At 34.0% G+C, this 19328-nt stretch overlaps 5 protein-coding genes across 6 annotated transcripts; 3 read left to right on the top strand and 2 right to left on the bottom strand.

The window, feature by feature from the left end:
• Positions 1–733: 733 nt before the first annotated feature.
• On the bottom strand, positions 734–1435 carry LOC123013268. The gene is made up of 2 exons (XM_044411700.1): positions 1274–1435; positions 734–1226 (listed from the first exon to the last, which is right to left on the bottom strand). Exons 1-2 carry the CDS (start codon positions 1274–1276, stop codon positions 840–842), a joined length of 390 nt encoding a protein of 129 aa, XP_044267635.1. The 5' UTR covers positions 1277–1435; the 3' UTR covers positions 734–839.
• Positions 1436–2860: 1425 nt separating this feature from the next.
• Positions 2861–7848, top strand: LOC123013267 (GRB10-interacting GYF protein 2-like). Of its 2 annotated transcripts, XM_044411698.1 has the most exons (4): positions 2973–3237; positions 3709–3770; positions 6880–7547; positions 7591–7848. In XM_044411698.1, the coding sequence occupies exons 1-4, from the start codon at positions 3217–3219 to the stop codon at positions 7830–7832; spliced, it is 993 nt and encodes a 330-aa protein (XP_044267633.1). In that variant the 5' UTR covers positions 2973–3216; the 3' UTR covers positions 7833–7848. The 2 variants fall into 2 exon arrangements, with proteins under 2 accessions (XP_044267632.1, XP_044267633.1); XM_044411697.1 differs by lacking the exons at positions 6880–7547; positions 7591–7848 and adding an exon at positions 4083–5901 and having other exon boundaries at positions 2861–3237.
• A 3096-nt stretch (positions 7849–10944) lies between these two features.
• On the top strand, positions 10945–15881 carry LOC123012659. Its single transcript, XM_044410718.1, has 4 exons — positions 10945–11096; positions 11524–11755; positions 14232–14485; positions 14865–15881. The coding sequence occupies exons 2-4, from the start codon at positions 11529–11531 to the stop codon at positions 15707–15709; spliced, it is 1326 nt and encodes a 441-aa protein (XP_044266653.1). The 5' UTR covers positions 10945–11096; positions 11524–11528; the 3' UTR covers positions 15710–15881.
• Positions 15882–16216: 335 nt separating this feature from the next.
• Positions 16217–17696, top strand: LOC123012683 (formylglycine-generating enzyme). Its single transcript, XM_044410758.1, has 4 exons — positions 16217–16937; positions 16985–17156; positions 17204–17363; positions 17428–17696. Exons 1-4 carry the CDS (start codon positions 16418–16420, stop codon positions 17566–17568), a joined length of 993 nt encoding a protein of 330 aa, XP_044266693.1. The 5' UTR covers positions 16217–16417; the 3' UTR covers positions 17569–17696.
• Positions 17369–19324, bottom strand: LOC123012682 (traB domain-containing protein). Its single transcript, XM_044410757.1, has 6 exons — positions 19165–19324; positions 18868–19115; positions 18567–18818; positions 18379–18518; positions 18155–18330; positions 17369–18109 (listed from the first exon to the last, which is right to left on the bottom strand). Exons 1-6 carry the CDS (start codon positions 19187–19189, stop codon positions 17808–17810), a joined length of 1143 nt encoding a protein of 380 aa, XP_044266692.1. The 5' UTR covers positions 19190–19324; the 3' UTR covers positions 17369–17807.
• Positions 19325–19328: the final 4 nt, after the last annotated feature.

Genomic DNA, 19328 nt, shown 5'->3' on the forward strand with positions numbered 1-19328 from the left:
AGAGTGTTTTTTACAAATAGGTTTGCTACTTGTACACCATTTTTTTTGTTGGGCCTTTTTTTCGTTGTTAATTTTTTACTGGTATGTTGCTTGTTGGTCTGTTTGTGCATTTAAATATCTTTTAAAATTGACTTAAAAATCACATACAGTTTGAATAGGTTTAAACACCTGGGTTATGTGTAATTAAATACAAGAAATTTTTTTATTCTCTAAATTTCAATGTTTATGAAATATAACTTCAACTATTATGTTAAAAACATTATAAAGAAGGCATATCTATAATCTTATAAAAATATCAGCAAAAATAAAAGAAAAACAATCAGTCGGGTACAAAATACCCATGTTATGCATCCTAGGATTTCTAAATTTCTAATAAAGAGTGTTATAGGTAAGAAATAACTCTAAATTGGTAAACAAGAGTAGTTTTTTTAGGTGTTATAACTGCTAATAATTTTATTATTTAAAAACTATTTTAATTTTTAAGTTATGATTTCTTGTCAATTTATTTGTAAACGTGAGTTTTCAAGTTGGATTTATTTGCGTAGGTACTCAAAAATCAAACTTGTATTACTGGTCGTCTATACTTTAAGTTTTTTATTTACAGATTTTTACTGCTTCTTCAAACTTCTTTGACTAGATTTTGATTATCCAACATCGTAAATTGGTTTTAAGTTTTGACCAAAAATCCTTATTTAAATACTAACTTTATTTTGGCAAAAATTAAACACGTATAATCTTCAAACACTTTTTATTTATCACCAATTATTGTACCACATCCATCGGCGCTAATTCTAAACCCCAATTCCCAAAATCCATTTTTCTTCTAACCAATCTACTCCTTAAATAGTCGCAATCAAATTGTAGGGATAATTAATCCCGTATGGGTACGGAATGGCATACTGATGGGCAGGAAGGTAGGAATACGCTGGAAGAACTGCCACAGGCGTTGAATAACCCATCCCTGCAACCTGTGGTTGCAAAGGCTTTATTTCGTGATCTTTAACAGGAATGTGCTCCTGTTTGACCAAATTATTATTCCCTGGCGCGGTTTTAATCACAGGAATTTCATAATGTGGCAGCGGGTCGATTGCAATCCCTCGATTCTCGTTGATGGAATAAGAGTAATCTTGACCGGAATGTTTCACATTTACCGACGAAGAGTCTATTGGCACCACTGCAGAGTGGACTAAAGCAAAAAGCGATAACAATAGTGCGAAAAGCGGGACCTGAAAAAACGCCGGTGAAATGCACGAAAGGGAAGAGAAGTACTCACCATTTTTTGAGTTGCTCAAGTCTTTTGTCTCTCGTTGTTGGTGGCTAACTGATCGGTTTGGAAAAGAAGGGACTTTTATATAGGGGGTATTATAAAAATGCTGTCATCTCTAAATGGATATCAAAATCAGCGATTTTCAAGTTTTATGAAGGCTGTACCAGACGGAACGCATTTTTACCAAGTCTAGCCAATAGCCCCTGTTCTTCGCTGGAACAAAAACAAAGTGACTCGACGTAATGAGCTCAAGATCTTGCTTTGCACCACGGTTGAGCTTGCCTTACCAATATCCGGCCTCAAACATAAAATTAAAAAATAATAGAATGAAGATGCAAAAAACCGAATTATCAGGAACAGCAAAATGTTAATTTATTTTACTCTTAATAACTGTTACAGGAATCGTAAAAATTCAATTACAAAATTGTAAATGTTAAACTTATTCGTTTACGTTGCCAAAATCGTAGAATTTTATTTAATAATTTTATCTAAAGTTTGGGTTAGAATTTTGCACTTTGGTGCAAAATACACACAAAACTGGTTGTATTTTTATTTAAAAGTCTAGTCCACAACCAGACTATGCAATTCACGATACACTTTGAAGGCTGAAACAAATTTATAGTTACATTATGCACGGTTATTTTTCTGAAATTCTTGAAATTTACATGTCTTCTGATTTTTTTCTTTCTTTGTATTCACAACCAGTCAACCACAAATGTGATCGTAACATTTTGTATAACACTCTTGCCTCATTTTGACTATATATAACACAACGTGAGGCGACTAAATCCAAACTGAATTTGGTATTCCCTGTGTTTGTTAAATTTGAATTTAATGTGGTTAATAATGCAACACAACCGCTGTTGAATTTTGAATGTTTCCTTCTAAGTTTGTAAAAATCGCCTTTTGATGCAAATCTAGAATTTTTCGGGCATTTAGGTCATCTAATTACAGTTATTCGTAAAACCCAGGTCCATTTTTGGGTCTAATTTAACGCAGGTACTAACAGGTCGAGCGAGTTGCACGTAAATAGTACGAATGCATTGCTGTTTACCTTCCATCCTCCCATCGAAAAACCTTGACATTGCAGGAGATTGGTCAATGAACTCGATCTTGACTTCCAGCAGGAATCTTCCACACCATTTGCAAAAAAGTGTGGACTAGAGCAAAACGCAGGTGGAAGTGTGGGATGGCCAATATTTACTCATTTTTTCAACCAATAAATCAGTAGTGAAAAAATATAAATCAAAAATTTACTGTTTGGTTTTCACTCACTCGTATTTTATTGTTTACTATTATAAATATAACGGCTCTTGACGGTTCCTTGGAGGCAAGATGTCAAGAACTGGACCATAATTTTAGACAAGTTTTTTGCACTTGAAAAGATTTTTTCCAAGACGTAATGTGACTAATGATTACAGTTACTGATGATCTTTTAATGTTACCACTTAAGTATGAATTTACAGTTGTCAGTTCTTGTTCTTCACACGGATTATCAAAAATCGACAAATGAACTAAAGTTAATTACGATTCAAGACCAATTAAAAAGTATGTATCATCAAACATGACAGGTGTTTAGTTCAGAACCTGGATTGTGAATGTTTTCCGATAAAACAAATCGAAAAAGTGCAAATTATATTTTTTTTAATTTAAAAAGTGTAAAAAATATTTAGGAAAACAGAAACCTTGTGGTTAAAAAAAAAGACCAGAATTGTCTCTCGGAAAAATGTGTTATCAGTGACGTCTGAAGAAGATACCTTTATGTCAAATAACGTTACCTGCCCCTTCTTTCAAGAAGAGAAGTAACTTTTGATATCGTCTCTTCTTTTCAATAACTGCTCAACATATACGTGCTCTCTATATTATCTTCCGTTAGTTTTAAAAAGCCTGCATCGAAATATTGTGAAGACAGTTCGACAAATGACTTAGTGCGATAACCAATTTTCGAAATGACTAATTGGATTTTTCTCGTAAGTATTCTTTTTAAAATTTTATATTAAATTTTAAAAATTTTTGTTATTGCTATTTCACCCTCATTTAATTTTTTTTTCATCAAAAGCTAACTTCATTATTTTACAAAGTTTTGCGTCAAAACGGTAATATCTTTCATAATTTAATTCGCACATTTCAATTATGCATAAATTACCGTGACAGTTATAGGTTCTTACATTGACATTGCTTTGCGATTAATGAACTTTTCGATTTACCACTTACCATAAATATCCCATCAGTTCATCCAAAACCACATGGTAACATAACATGTGTTGTATTATAATTAAACCTCAGTTATCTAATGCAGGAGTGCCTTAAACCGTTAGATACAAGTACTTTTTAGGAAGTTTTGCATTTGCTTACATTTTGATGAAATTTTTGTGTCGCAACACAATGTCTCAATTAATAAAAATATTTTTTGTTTTAAAATAAAATGTTGCTTGTTTTAGTTATCAACATTGGCTGTGGTTAATTGTAGACCCCAAAATACCCAAGAAACATCAGCAGTAGAGTAAGTTTTTTCATTATTACGCTTATTAATTGCACACATGTATCAAACCTAATCACTAATTTTGTGACTGACAATCTCTAATTTTATGTTAATTTATGTGTTCTATGTAGCGGTAGTAGCGTTTGAATACTAGTATTTTGTCTTTTCGGAATCTTCAACAAGTAGTGTGGTGTAGTTTTAGAAGATTGGATACCAGTTTTTGGGCTCTTTGCTATCCTTTGGGGTAAGTTACTAATACCTATAATTTTATTATTAACAAAACTTTTACTATTAACATTTTTTGACAATCATAATTAATTACAATATTTTTAGGATTGAAAAACAACATGTGATTGAAATCACTCCACGACAACTATTCGAAACAAACGATCAAACTCAGAAGGAACTTGAAGACAGTACTAAAGAAATCCTAGAAAAAATAGCACTAGTCAATGAAAAACAGGGATTAAATAAGAAAAAACCCAGACCACACTATCAACATTTTCCATTTAGTTATTTAAGATCTCAGGATTCCAGACAAAGGGCAGATTTCAAATTCCCGAGGGATCCATTTACTAATCCCATCTTGGATTACATTGAAAGGAAACAAGAGGAATCAGAGTCAAGCCAAAGGACTCCTGTTACCACACAATTAAATGTTTTGGAAGACGAAAATGAAGTACCAACTGGTCAATACATCAAAAGAAAGGTGATTCACCAACAAACAATGATAGTACCAGGACCTAGTTTTACGTCTGGAGGTTTTAACCCACCACCGCCACCACAGGCAAGCATACCGCAAAGTTTTTACACCATGAGTCAAAGTCCAAGTCCTGCGACTAAACCTGAAGGTTTTGAAATGAAGAAAAGTGAATTGGAGAAGCAGACTATTAATAATATTAAAAATATAGTTGAAAATTCACAATATACGACCCCGATGGTTTACAATCCATATTTACAACAATATAATCCATATTTTTACCAACAAATTCAACCAAGGCAATCACAATGGCCACCGCAATGGCCATTTGCCCAGTATTTTCCAATTATTATAAAGGATCCCCTAACGCACATGTTCAATGCTATGACAACAATGATTGAATATGGCCCCCAAGCCGGACAAGGCAATAAGTGTAAACATTTGGAAGTGGATAGAAATAAGGAAAAAAAAGCAAGGGAAATATCTATGAAACCCAAAATGAGTTACAATGTCGTTGATAACGGAAAAGGGACTGAAATAATTGTCTCAAATGAAGATGATTCAAATTTGACCACGGTTCTAGAAATTGAAGACTTGCAAATTACGGATAACAGAGAAGATGCAATAAAACGAAATTTGAATTTTCGAGAATCGAAACAAAATCAAGAAATCATGAAAACGTTTTTCTACAACACGACTCGATCTCCCACGGACCCTCTGAGCAGCCCTTTGATCCAAACTTTGCAAATTACAAAAAGTGAAGTAAATTCAAATGACACTTCCCGACAATCGCCCCCAATCAGAGACCAGGAACTCGGCGAAGATGAACTCGAACTCGATGAGTTGGAAAAAGCCGAAGACGTGCAAGTGTCACACGACGGAAACAAGAAACTCTTCAGTAAGGATAACACCGGAAGTGGGATTTTTGTCCATAAAATCAAAGTCCGGAAAGGTGGAGTTGCCATTGCTGGACCTGGAGGTATCGCAACTGCCGGAAGTGGTGGTACTGCCATCGTTGGACCTAATGGTTTTGCTTACACTCACCCTGATAGTCTTGCAATTGCGGGGTCGGGGACCAAAGTGGTGGCTGTGGAACCTACTATTAATCTAGCGACGGTTGTTAATGACCATAAAAACAAGACAAGGGGGCAAGGCCATGCTGCTCCTTCAAGGTTGGGCAAAGTTGTGGCGGTGGGACCTGTTATTTACTACAACAAAGGGTGATAGTTTTGATAATTGTACATAGGCAACACATTATACATTAGGTTTTGATTGTGCCAATTGATTGTTATTTATTGTTTTGGTTTAAGGGTGATTTTAGTACAATAAATTAAACTTGTAGACTGACAATAACTTGTTTAATTTTGTTATTTTGTGGTGCCAATAAAATAAACTATTTTTTATATAAAATAAAAATGTTTTATTTTTATTAGTCGCTTGCATACGAATTCATTAATACTAATCTTCCTTTTCTTCTTCAGATTCATAATATTCCCTAATGGACTTCGTTATCCACGATGGCCTTCACATACCTTACCAAGGATTTATCCCAATTATGCATTCCAAAGCCAAACAATCATCCCTCCAAACAATGAAAATTTTCTTCAAACTAACAATCCAAAAAGTGAATTTGTCAAAGTGTCACCAAAAGAAGAAATTCGGGTAAATGCATTATCCAAAGAAGAAAATGCAAATAGTACTGGTGCTATAGCACCATATAAAGCTCATCCCTTGTTTCACTATTTAAAAAATCGCAACACTATTAATAGTGATAGGATAATCAGTTTTCGTAGCGATTTGACCAATCCTGAAAAAATTACAACTCTGATTTTAAAACCTATGGCTAAAGCCGTTGCCGGGATTGAAGGGCAAGCAATCGCTAATCCTTTATCTAGGGCTATTTTGAGACAAGGGATGAACGTTGATATTTTATTTGAACCTGACGCTGTCGCCATTGCAGGCCCCGGGGGTGTAGCTCACGCCCAAAGTGATTTAGAAATTAGTTACGAAGATTTCCCAGATACCAAATAAATCTAGTTCCTTTTTATAAATATTGAATGTACATAGTTGTAAATAAAATTCACTTTCATCATGTTTTAACGTGTCATTTTTAATTATTAATAATTATCCCACACTCCCACTTAATCAATTGTTAGAAGTATTAAACTCTTATTTCCATTACTACCTACTTACATATTTTGATCACGCAAAAAATTACATAATATATATTGGAAAGGATTTTATTTAGCACGATTCGCCGGAAAACCAGCGTCCTTTAGTCTAGCCAGACACTTCAAGAACAATTAAATTTCGAGTGTTTTATTTTACAATTCAATAAGCATAACGTTGTTACCCAGTTAACGTCATTCATCCAGCGATGAATACGTTATATGATATTTCTTAATCAAACTGAATCTGATTACTTTTTAGCACATGGGAGGAACAGAAACCGAAAATAACATTAATACCGTACTATGGCGGTGCATTAGGTCAGTCACTGCAAATAATTGAAATGCCTGATGGTTCAATCTTGACAAGCATTATCAAAACTCCACCCAAAAAAACGGCAGCTGAAGAAGTCGAAGTTGCAGAATTAGAAAATCCTCCTTTACCCTCGAAACAAGACATTGATTTTGGCTCCAATTTGCGTAACATCCACCAAACAGCAATCAACATAATCAAGTTGCAAGAAATCGCAAAGAAAAATGGTCAATTGAGCGCTGATCAAGAGTCAATTTACCAAAAAAACATGGAAGAACTTAATTCCTCGGCTAGAAATTTGGCCGAACTTCAGGAACAACAAGATGATGGCTTCAGTTTCGAGAATCGTGAGGGTTTAACTGAATGGTTTGAACGCAAAAAATCCAATAAGAAAGATAAAGACAAGAAAAAGAAGGAAGAAGAAGAGAAAAAGAAGGAAGAGGAAGAGAAACGAAAAGCCGAAGAGGAAGACCGCAAACGCAAAGAAGAAGAGAAAAAAGAGGAGGAGGAGGAAGAGGAGATCGAAGAAAATGAAGAAACTGACGCAATTTCGGTCGGTTTGCCTCCACCTGACGCGTCCGTGGCTGAGGCAAAACCCGTGGGACTCGCCGTTGCCGGTAAATAACCCAATGGGTAAAACCATGACTCAGTGATTTGTAGGTGAGGGAGGGGTTGCTGCGAGTAAACCCATCGCAACTGCCGTTGTGGGTCCTGGAGGGTTGGCTATAGCCCGTCCTGTGGGTACTGCGATTGCAGGAGTGGCCCCCGATCAAGCCCTAGTTCCTATCTATGCCGAAGGCTACGTCGGTGGTACCAAACCCAAGAGATATGGTACCAACAATAAAGCAGACGCTGCTAGCGAGTTTCTTAATAAAATTATAAACAAATATCATCAAGTCTAATAAAGTATTTTGTATTGTTGTGTGTTTATTCTCGAAAGGTCCGAATGACCTGATACTGAACTTGAACCGGTATCGAGACTATTAAATTCAAGTTTTGGTTTTAATGGGACCAGTTATAAATAAGTCTGGGTTTCTGGATTAACCTACCTCACTGGGTGTTAGAAATAACTGTAAAATACGGTAATTATGAGATTTGAAAAGTTGCAATGAATGTTTTGCTGTCATTACTTTACTTTCTCTGTAACTAATATATGAAATGCCAAGTTCTAGATTATTTTTTGTGAATTAACACTAATGCGAACTTTTTATTCGGCACGTGTAAAAATTTACTTCCAGTGCAAGAAAATGTGAAAAAGCATTTCCCACATGCAGTGACCCTGGTGCACTCTGAATAGTAAGAGACAATTTCATCGATTAACATGCAATCGATTGGTGCAATATCGATGCCTTTCAAACTAATTTTAGTGACGAAATCGTGTTACTAAATTGGAGTTAATCAAATTTTACAGGTTGAGTCCGACAACACAAAATAAAAAACACAACTTAATAAAATGCACAAAACGATTAATTTCCGTGTAGTTCATAGGAGGTTAATCAGCTTCATTAGTATTAAAATATTTGCAAAACGTTCAAAAACTTTTTATTGTAACACACCGATAAATCGTAATTTGCTATAAAAAGCTTGATTACATCAAAAATTACATTTATTTATGTAAACCGTGTACTTGTTGTTTATACAACAAACTCCTTGTTTGTTTTCCCATTTTCATTAAAATTTTGACATTCAATTTTGTCGCAGCCACAGTTTTGAAAATCAATTTAGATCTAGGTTGACAATTAGATTAAATTTGAATTAAACTGCAACTAGTTTGATGAATGTTATCGCTTTCTCTCGGATGTAGGTATTTTTATCGGAAGAAGCATATTTCTTCACGTTTCTTGCAAGAAATGTTGAAAACGCGTTTTGTGTAAAAAACCGATGGCAATGGCCCACGAACCAAAACAACAGTAAAGCAATTTAAGCAGTGGTTACATTTGAGGAATATTAAATCTGATTGAAGTTTATTGTTATGCTGGATGAGTAATGGCAAGGTCAATGCTCAATAAGTGCGATAATAAGTTGCAAATTACTCTCAAAAAATAAATAAAAAGGTATGAATACCAATATGTTCGATTTTGTGCAAGTCACGGTGTCGCTCGACAAGATTAAGACTAATTGAAATTTGTAATCTGCAATGTCACAAAGCCCAACAATGGACTAAGCTCTACTCATTGCATAATTTCTTTGAAATCGACCACAAGTAGTGGATTTACGCTTGATCTCATTTTCGCTTACAAGATTATAAATCGGAATATTAAATCTCGTGCCAGCCCACAATTTTATACAGAATTGCGATGAGTCAAAGAGTCGCTCCCCAAATACCAATGGGCTTGTCATATTCAAAAAACACAGACACAACAGAATGATACTTAACTTTTCCATAAACGGCTTACAGGTGGTTGTGATTGTTTATTAGGAAAAAAAACATTAAAATTGACGTCTCTAATAAGAGAAATGAGAGAAATTGAATCGTAATGCATTTCTTATATTCTGTTCTAACGACAATGTTACTCTTGTTTGTGGCCTAAATATGTTCTCTCAGAAGTTATTTAAAATGACAATGACCACATTTAACACTTTCTTCTCGTTGTATTGTTCGTGCAACGGTGATAAGGTAGTAAGTTATAATTTAGCAATTCAATGCCAAAACTCAATTTAAATTGATTTCCCACTTTTGCGCTTTGACTTTCGTTTGTCATGCTCTATTTTTTATTCATATTTGCAATAATTGGGATTTTCCGGACGCAAATTAAACCACATGTATACATTACTCACAATTTTCTTACGCTCACATTTCCAGATACTTAAGATTATATTTCAACAAATAATGAGAGTTTGATTTAATAACTTGCACAAGCACGAAAAACAACGACTTAACATGTTCCATATTTTAAAATTTAATATAATTAAACATAGCAATTATAAATTAATAAGAAAAAAAGAAGAAGACAAAGATGAATTTCAATATCAATTTTATTACTGCGACTAAGGTTTCTAGTTCCATAAAATTTTGGAAAACGTCTTCTTTATTTTCTTTTCCAAATTATTTTTTTGTTAATTATTAACTATAGGAATTAATTTAAAAAAAAACAATTAGTTAAATAAAGTGAAATTCAGAGTTCGTCTCTTGACAGTTAAGACAAGTAAAAAATCGACAACATTTTAGAACTTGTTATATTATTTTTTACACTAAAATCAATAAACACCAAGTGAAACAGTAGCAAACTGTGGTTTTACAGACTGAGAGAAAATTAAACACATTAATATTAACCTGTTTACACATCGTAAAGAGAACTACTCAAACAGAATCATTACATTTGTTTTTTTAGCGTTTGATATTCACTCCAAATAAAGTCCAAAATTTTAACAAAGTTAATTTTCTCTTGGTTTCTTTGATTAGTCATTTGAATAAATTTCACGAAACACATTTACTTAATTTAATTTTAATAATATAAAGCATGAAATTCGCGGGAAATTAAGTGGTGTTCCCATTTTTTTGTGGTTTCATGCCACGTTGAGAATTCTAAGTCATATAAACTTTTCCACAAAGTGCACATGATTTATTTTATTGTATTTTACATGATCTTCTTTGTTTCGAGTCAAATAAAAATGAAAAACATTTTACTCACTTTTATAAATATTTATAAAATAATGAAACTTCACCATAGTCCCATCAACAGAGACCGCCGTCAATAAAAATAAACCAACCCAAGTGCCACATTTGCATTGCAGTTTTTATAGCTATAAAAATATTTCTCCAATTAACTTTTATTGCCATTTTCAGTCCGACCAAGTAATAAATTAGCAATTGATCATTTTACTGTTATAAACCACAATAGTCAACAAAAGAAAGCGGACCTTTTGTTTATTTATACCGAAAGTAAAATCTTGACAGTGAACCTCGCCGAATTCGCACATGACTGGAATACCAAGAAAAAATTTTGAAAGAGAATGAAAACAAACTTATTTCATAAATTTATAAAATAAAAATCGTGAAGTGCATTAAAGATGTTTGCAAATAGTCAGAAGGTACGATGTTGAAGACACTTGGCATTGATGACTCCTCCCCTCCTTCAGGCATGTATAAGAGAGGTCGTTGGTCCTCTGGAGGAGTTATTGCTTATCTATACTCTTGTGCACCAAGGTGTTGGAACACTTAGCCGGTAAGTACCTTTTCGATTTACTTTTTTTAAAACTCGTCTGCAATCAGAGAGAAAAATAGGAACGAAAAATGAGTTACGTACACAAGTAATGACCCAAAATTTTGAGTAATTATTTTTTTGAAAAATTGGTTTTCTCTTGTAATTAACAGAAACGCATTCATCTTTGATTTACTGTTGCATAAGACTTCATTGATTTAATTTAATGACATCCTGTGTGTAATCCTCAAATTATTTCCTTATAACGGTTTCTACTTGTCCTGAATTTTATCAATTCAATTAATATTAATTATTATTGTAATCCCCAATTCCATTAAAAAATAACTTCTGCGGCACGATTTGAGGCTACTGACCAATAAAAAAAAATAATACTGTGCTAAATTTAGCCATCACTGTGTGTCTAATCGTCTAATACTCCTGTTTTTTGCAGACAAGATGTTTTTCCTTATAGTCTTGGTACTAGCTGCGGTTTGCACTACCCATAGCATGCCTCAGCGCGAAACTCCACAAATCTCATCCCGGATTGGTGAATCCAAGCAACTTCTTTACGTTCCTGAGAGACAGCAATATACTCCTGAGTTGCAGTACGACCTGTCGCTTTTAGACCCTCAGTTCCACGTTTCTTCATACAATTTTATCGGAGATAAACAACATTTCCCGAGGTATGTTTTTAAGTTGCGTGTGGGTAGATTGGATTAGTTTTTAATCATGGGTTACAACAGTAAAGAATTTTCAAGAATAGGTGATAGTATATCACTAGCCATTCACGTTTTATTTATTTATTTGTAAATCGGTTAACTTCGTTGCAGAACAATGATTACAAATGTTCAAAAACTAAAGCTCAAGGGCTTGAGTCCTTGAGTTGAAAAAAATATTATTTTTGAAAAATTGAAGCATAAAGAACTGTATGAAAATGAAAGTGACATATTTTATAACAACAGGAAGTTCTTTGGTTATTGTTAATTTTTAAAAATTGTGATACAAAGTAGATAATGTGCCATCTTTGTATTTGCTTTCACAAAACTTTTTATTTCGATTCTAAAAGCTTTTGACTCTAGATCTGGAAACATTTCTTCGAATGCATCAACTGAACGTAATTTTTTCGTTTCTTTAATTTCCAAGATACATACTTGATTTTAAAATACATTTACATCATGAAATTCAATAGGACTTGAAAAAATATACTTCATCAATATTTCCTGATCCGGATCCGGGTTTTATTACCTTTCTCTTGTAATTTTATATTGACGGTGTTAATTGTTGTTAATAAAAAACTTTAGACTTAATAATAGAAATAAATGGGATGCTTGACAATTGATTATATGAATGGAGGAAATGTTTACTATTTTTTAAATTAAGATACAAAAGTACTTACATTTACTTCCTTTTTTCAAAACTTTCAAGAATCAAAATAAAACCACTTCACAAATCTTAAAATAAATTATTTCATCTAAAGTCTCATCAAACAAGAAGATTTATTCGAGAATTAATTCAAAAATAAATAATCTATAATCTAATTTGTTGCTGATTTTAGATTTTACTTCTACTACTTTTAAACTGGCAAAATTTACTTTACGTTTAAATTGAGATTTAGACCTTCTGTAAAACGTAATCAAATATTTTTTTATTATACCTTATTTTATTTTGTTTAAACAATTCTACAATTTAAATAAATTTATTGTGTAGAATATAGTAACATTGGTCACTATTATTTTTTTCTTTTTGCTCTATCGTTTACTTAATGTGTTCATTAAAATAAAGTAGTAGTTACGAGTACATACATTTTGTCCTTACATAAAAATATGAACAGGTGATTGAATCTACTTATTTACAATAAAAAAAAAATCATTTTAATTATCTAGTCACAAAACTAGAAATCAAAGTTTTATACGCATTTCACTTTTTAATTATATTTAATTACCAAATTTTAGTTAATATTGTTCGTAGTTTGTAATAATTAAAGATTTTATACAAAGTTTTGTTATTAGTTACCTACTATTACTATACAATAAACCACGATACAATTTTGAATGTTCTATTGTTATGTTATACATAACAAGAATGAAAATTGTATTAATTGTTATAATTTAATTGCAACTTTTACATAACACACAAAATGGAAACATATAAATATAGTTACAGTCGCTAGCTATATTGTGTTGTTTTTTATTAAAATGATACCTAAAAGTTTAATTATCTAAAGTAAGGAGTTTTACATATTTCATTTTGAGGTTCAATCAAGTTAAATAAAACAATAACTATATGATTAGAAGCCAAGAAGCTAGAAGCTAAGAAATAGGCTAAATTTTCTAAACAAACTAAACGCAAATTGCTTTTTGTTGTTTTTCCCAAAATTTATAAATAAAATATCGATTATCAACTGACAAAAATAATTTTTGTCTAGGGCGCTACTTGGAAGGGCATTCATTATTTTAATATTATTTTTATATTATCTTTTATCTTTTTTCTTTAAACAATCAGAAGTCATTGATTTTATCTTGTCTCATCCACTACTCTATCTTGCTTAATACTGTCAGATTTTCTAATAATTATAACTGTAGTATAACATGTGTAACTTTTTTCAAATTCCCGTAAAGGTGAACCACCTATCAAAGCAAACAAATGTTAAGTAGATAGTGATTTATTATTACAACCAACATTTTCACTCTTACAATGTTGGCAATGTCACAAAACTACACATCTGACAGTAATTATAACCAATTACTAAAACAATTATTTTAATTTTAATTTATTCAGATTTTCCAATTATGACATAAAAGAACTGATTACCGCTACTTGTAATTAATAATAAATTATATATTACCATTGATAAGTTCCATGCACTCATAAAAGAACAATTAAAACTTTATGCTTATACAGACGCATCCTAATTACAATTAATTACGCAAACCATATAAAAAAAGTTGACAAACTTTTCACTCAATGAAATTAATTTGCGACAGCTTTCCATCGAAATTCTCCCAAGATCAGAAAGTTGCCACAATTCGGACTCGAATATAATTTTCCTCAAAACGTTGCATATCTAATAACAGTAATTAATCCCTCGTCCTTAAAATTATGTAAGGGATCTGTATATTATATTCATTGCGAGGTTAAAGAGCAATTATTTTTTTCCAGAGTACAACCACAAATCGTTTTAATTAACGGCGGCGGCGCGAATCCTGGCCAATTCCTCCTCCAACCTGGCTCCCCCCCTGGCAACTTCCTTGTGCCCCAACCCGGCCCCAACGTAATCCTCAGGGACCCTCAAGCGCCCCAAAGACCCGTCTTCGTCGCCGGGTACCCCAAACCGGCCCATATTCCCCCTATTGAGAAGGATGCCGAAGAAGTACCAACCAATCCAGCAAAAATTCCACCACTTACACCCAAAGGTGCGTACAATTGTTTTATTATGCGTCTTTCACAAATAGGTCACTGTCAACAACACAAAAAAGACAAATGGTGTGTATTCATATCGCGTGCTAAGTACAATGACATTGTTTTATGCAATAAAAGTGTTGAGGCGAATTTCACTCACTTCACGATAATTTATTGTTTTGTAAATCGAGAGGCTTAATAAATGTAATAAACTGTTGGGTAGAAAGTTGAAAAGAATTGTGAAAAATCGATTTAATGCTCTACGTATATTAACACTCATTTGGGTGTTTAAATGGTAGGACGCGTTCTGGCGTTCTACTTTTTTTTAGGTTGGTAGCGGTGTCAATGACCGCAAAGTGTCAAAAATTAATGTACTATTTTCGTTTGTTTCAGGAGACAAAAAACCTGAAAAACTAGAAACCTTTGATGAGATTGACAATTCAAAGAAACAAGCAACTGAAGCTGAAGTTCTTGCTGCAGCTGACCGAAATCCGGCCTTCAACACCAGGACGAATTTGCGTCCAGGACAGAGATTTTTCATTCTTAATGGCCAACCTCTCTTCTCCAATTTCCCCTACAACAATCAGATTTATCCCGGGATTAATCCCAACCTGAAATATGCTCAAGTAACTCCCAATTTCGTCCCTCAAACTCCTGCCAAAAATATCTCTCCCTTCCAAAACGTCCTTTTCAGAAACGCTCCAGTCGATAGTACACAAAAACTAGCCAGTAGTGATTTTCACCAATCCTACCCTGAAAATTTAGTCCTCCTCAACCAACCCGGAATTTTCCAGGACGACCTAATTTTCAGGAGTCCTGCTCTTCCTTTGAATCTCCAACAGAAGCCAAAAGACGAGCCCCAACTCCGAGAAAATGAAAACGGTTTTGGACTTTTCCACTTGAAAAACAATGAGGAGCAAGAGGATGATACTGTTATAATTGACGCAAAAGAGCAACAAGACGGAACCGATGGTAATAACAATGAGCAAGACACCGAGGCTGAAGTGGTTTCAGCTGCTGATAAACCAGACAGCGAGCCTACCATTTCCCAAGCTCAACCAGGGGCTATAGCCCTTGCCGGCCCTGGCGGAGTCGCAGCTGCTGCCCCTCGAGGGACCGCGTTTGTAGGGAAGGAAGGAGTTGCCGTTTCGAGTCCTCAAGCTACTGCCGTTGCGGGTCCCAGCAAGGACGCAATCCAGGAAAATAAGAATAAAAAGCAAAACAAGAGAAAGCAATGATTTTTGTGATATTTAGATGATTTCGAATCGCTGAATTAAAATAAAAATGATGGTTTTATTTTTAAACTACATATTTATAAGAATTTGGAAAACGAATGTGGTAATTTTTGTAACTATTACCATGTAATTATAATTAGAAATGTAAAACGTAATGAAATAATTTTTTAATAAATAGGTGTTTTTATTCCTACCCAAATACATTATTCAGGTTTTGGTACTGCACTTATTGTGCAAAAATTATTTTAATAATATAAAATGCAATTCAATTTACTAAAAAAAAATCAAAATTTCAGGAAATAAAAATTATTCCATAAAAGATTTGTAAGAGATAAGTTTTTAATAATTTTCCTCTCAGCCTTTTGAGTAAAAGATTTGAATAAATCATTATCCTAAAAGTGGATAATGAAACATCCATAACTCTAGGGTAGCAAGTTTTCCTGAATGTAGGCCCCGCTAATTAAGTTAAATACAGTCCTGTTTTTTAAACGTCAAATTTGATTAATTTATGCTGTCATTAAAAATTAAACATAACCTCATATTTTAAAATGTCTCTTCGTAACACATCAATTTTAGTGTAAAACGATGATTATTTATGCATATTTAATTGCACCTTTTACTTTTTGTTTCTTATGATAAAAAAATTATTGATAATTTCATAAAGTTACTTCCTTTTACTTATTTACACAAAAAACTACATTCCTAATCAAAATGTACTTAATTCTGTTACACTTAACTGCTGTACTTAGTATTTCTTTCTCTTACGCCTCCGATTGTGGTTGTCACCTCAACAGAAACTCCCAGTGTTCAAACGAAGAACCGCACAACAAATATTCAAAAACCTTCAATGAGGGGGGCGACGGAGAAGTAAAAACATGTACGACTTTTGATAAGAGTGACATGGTTTTAATAGAAGCTGCAAGTTTCGAAATGGGGACTGATAAGCCAGTCTTTGAGAGTGACCATGAAGGGCCTGTTAGAAACGTTTCAGTTGATTCCTTCTACTTGGACAAGTATGAAGTCTCGAATGGGAAATTTAACGAGTTTGTGCAAAAGACAGGCTACAAGACAGAGGCCGAGCAGTTTGGCGATAGCTTTATTTTTGAAATGTTGGTTCCTGAGAGTGAGAGAGAAAAGTATAAGGATTTTAGGGCCGTGCAAGCACCTTGGTGGATCAAAATGAAAGGGGTTACTTGGAACCATCCAGAGGGGGAAGGTTCCACAATCGACGGTAATTATCCTCCTAATTTATTTTCTTGAAATTAGTTTAATTGATAGATCGACTTGATCACCCTGTAATACATGTCTCATGGACTGATGCTAAAAAATATTGCGAGTTTGTTGCTAAAAGACTTCCAACTGAAGCCGAATGGGAAATGGCGTGTAGAGCCGGCTTAAGGCAAAAGTTGTATCCCTGGGGCAACAAACTCAATCCTAAAGGCGAGCACTGGTAAAACGACCCCTCATGAGAAAATATAATACAAGAGTTTGATTTAGGGCCAACATTTGGCAAGGAGATTTCCCGTTAACTAACACAGCAGAGGATGGATACTTGTCCACAGCCCCTGTTGATAGTTTCCCCCCCAACAAATTCGGGCTCCATCACATGGCCGGGAACGTCTGGGAATGGACACAGGACAACTGGTTAAATGACCTTGTATGTTTATACCAAAACTTTATTTACACCAAAAACAAAATATATGATTAAAATAATATTCCAGGACGCGAAAGTGAAGAAAGGGGGTTCCTATCTCTGTCATGAATCTTACTGTTGGAGGTATCGCTGCGCCGCAAGATCTTTCAATACCAAAGACAGTTCAGCCGGAAATTTGGGTTTTCGATGTGCCGGTGATGTCAAATAAAGTCTCCAAGAATTTGGCAGTGAATAACAAATCCAAGTACTTAAATCATCCTGCCTTCGAGTCTTCCAACTTATCATTGTTTTATATGATATTTTAACAATTTTAGAAATATATTATGATTTAAATAACAATCTCTTTGAACTACACCTTAACCTACCATTAAAAAAATATACAATGGAATGTTTGACTTAGAAATTAGAAAAAAGCAACGATTTAGGATTAAAACAACATTTTAAAACTCAATGCAGAGCATACTTGAAATTAGTGTTGCCCTTGACGCTAGTTAAAATGTGCTGCATAACCAAGTGGGAATTCTCTTTGAGCATTTTAGGCACGGGGACAAACTTGTATACTAGATAACCCCCAAAAGTTAACAAAGAGACTCTAAAAGTGAGTCTCACCACTTTGGATGTGAGTGAAGGTGGTGGCACTTGTAAAATTTCAGCAATGAAGGGTTTCTGGTCTTTAGGCCACAATTTCGTTATTCCAGGAACATGACCTATTCCCACCACACCCACAATCTTGATTGGCTCATCACCACCTAATGGAAATTATTAAAATGTGAAAATTTTCAATTTCTTTTTACCTTCTTTGCCTCTGTTTTTCTTACAAGCAGCAGTAGCAGCCGCTTGGAGAGAATGAGTTAAATAAACGTCCCTCTCATTCAGAAAAACATCCCTAAATGCCGGGTATTCACCGGCCAATTCAGTCAATAATTGCTCTAACATATCACGCTTTTTACACTTTTCGATATCTTCAATGCTAGAAAAAAATCATGTATTTCGATAAACTAAATCTGGAATTTAATACCTGACTTTCTCTTTTGAAGTCAATAAATGCCACGCTAGTTTAATAGTCTGGAACCAAGTTAGTTTGGACAAAGCCCTGTGAAGGGTAATTCCCAGGGGGCGATCGCCTAATAGAACCTCACAATTGGGGATTTTTTCAGCCTAAAATAATCAAAATAGTGAACAAGAAACGGCAAATTCACAATTTACCTCGCGATAAGCAACTCTAAACTCGCCCCCGGGAGCCATCCCCAACTCCTTGGTAATATGGGCACTCATGTTCAACAACAAAATGTACATAATTCCATTGTAAAGGCCACTAGTCTTAATATTAGTAACAATTTTCTGGAAATCTATATTTTTGGCTTCTTCTAAGATTGTTTTTTCATCCAAGGACAAAATGTTGGTTCTTGAGGCACACAGTTCCAAAACAACAGCATGTGGGAGAATATTACGAATAACCTAAAGTCAATTTAGAAAAAATCGGAAAAATCTGAATGTTTCTACAAACTTTGATAACATCCTCCTTTGATTCGTTGCTAAAGTGAGCCGTTCCAACGAGATAAACTTTGGCACCTGTTGCTTCATGTTTGAGAAGAGTTACAGTTTCTGGGAGATTATTATCAAAGTCCTCATCAGACTTGCCCCCATTTGAAGACGACTGATCAGTGTCGCCAATACTTAAAATTTCGAGTGTCTCGCTTTTGTCGGAACCATGTTCCGAGTCGGAATTTGCTTTTATGGTGCTATCGGTTAATTCTGCAATTTCTACGTTTGTGAAAAGTGTAAAAGCATAAATTTGTTTTACCGAAATTTGTTAACGAGTTATCCATTGTTAATATTAAAGCTGCAACACGTATATCTACGGGAGAACTAAAACTAAATTGCAAACAACTACAAGAGAAAAACGACTTTTGAAAGTGTCAATTTAATGACAGGTGCATTGACGTTTCTAATTAGGGACTTTCGGTC

This window comes from Tribolium madens, unplaced genomic scaffold, assembly GCF_015345945.1.
Source record: "Tribolium madens isolate multiple individuals breed KSU strain unplaced genomic scaffold, Tmad_KSU_1.1 Scaffold_96;HRSCAF=242;Tcas5.2_LG5, whole genome shotgun sequence".
In the NCBI taxonomy this organism is placed as follows: domain Eukaryota; kingdom Metazoa; phylum Arthropoda; class Insecta; order Coleoptera; family Tenebrionidae; genus Tribolium; species Tribolium madens.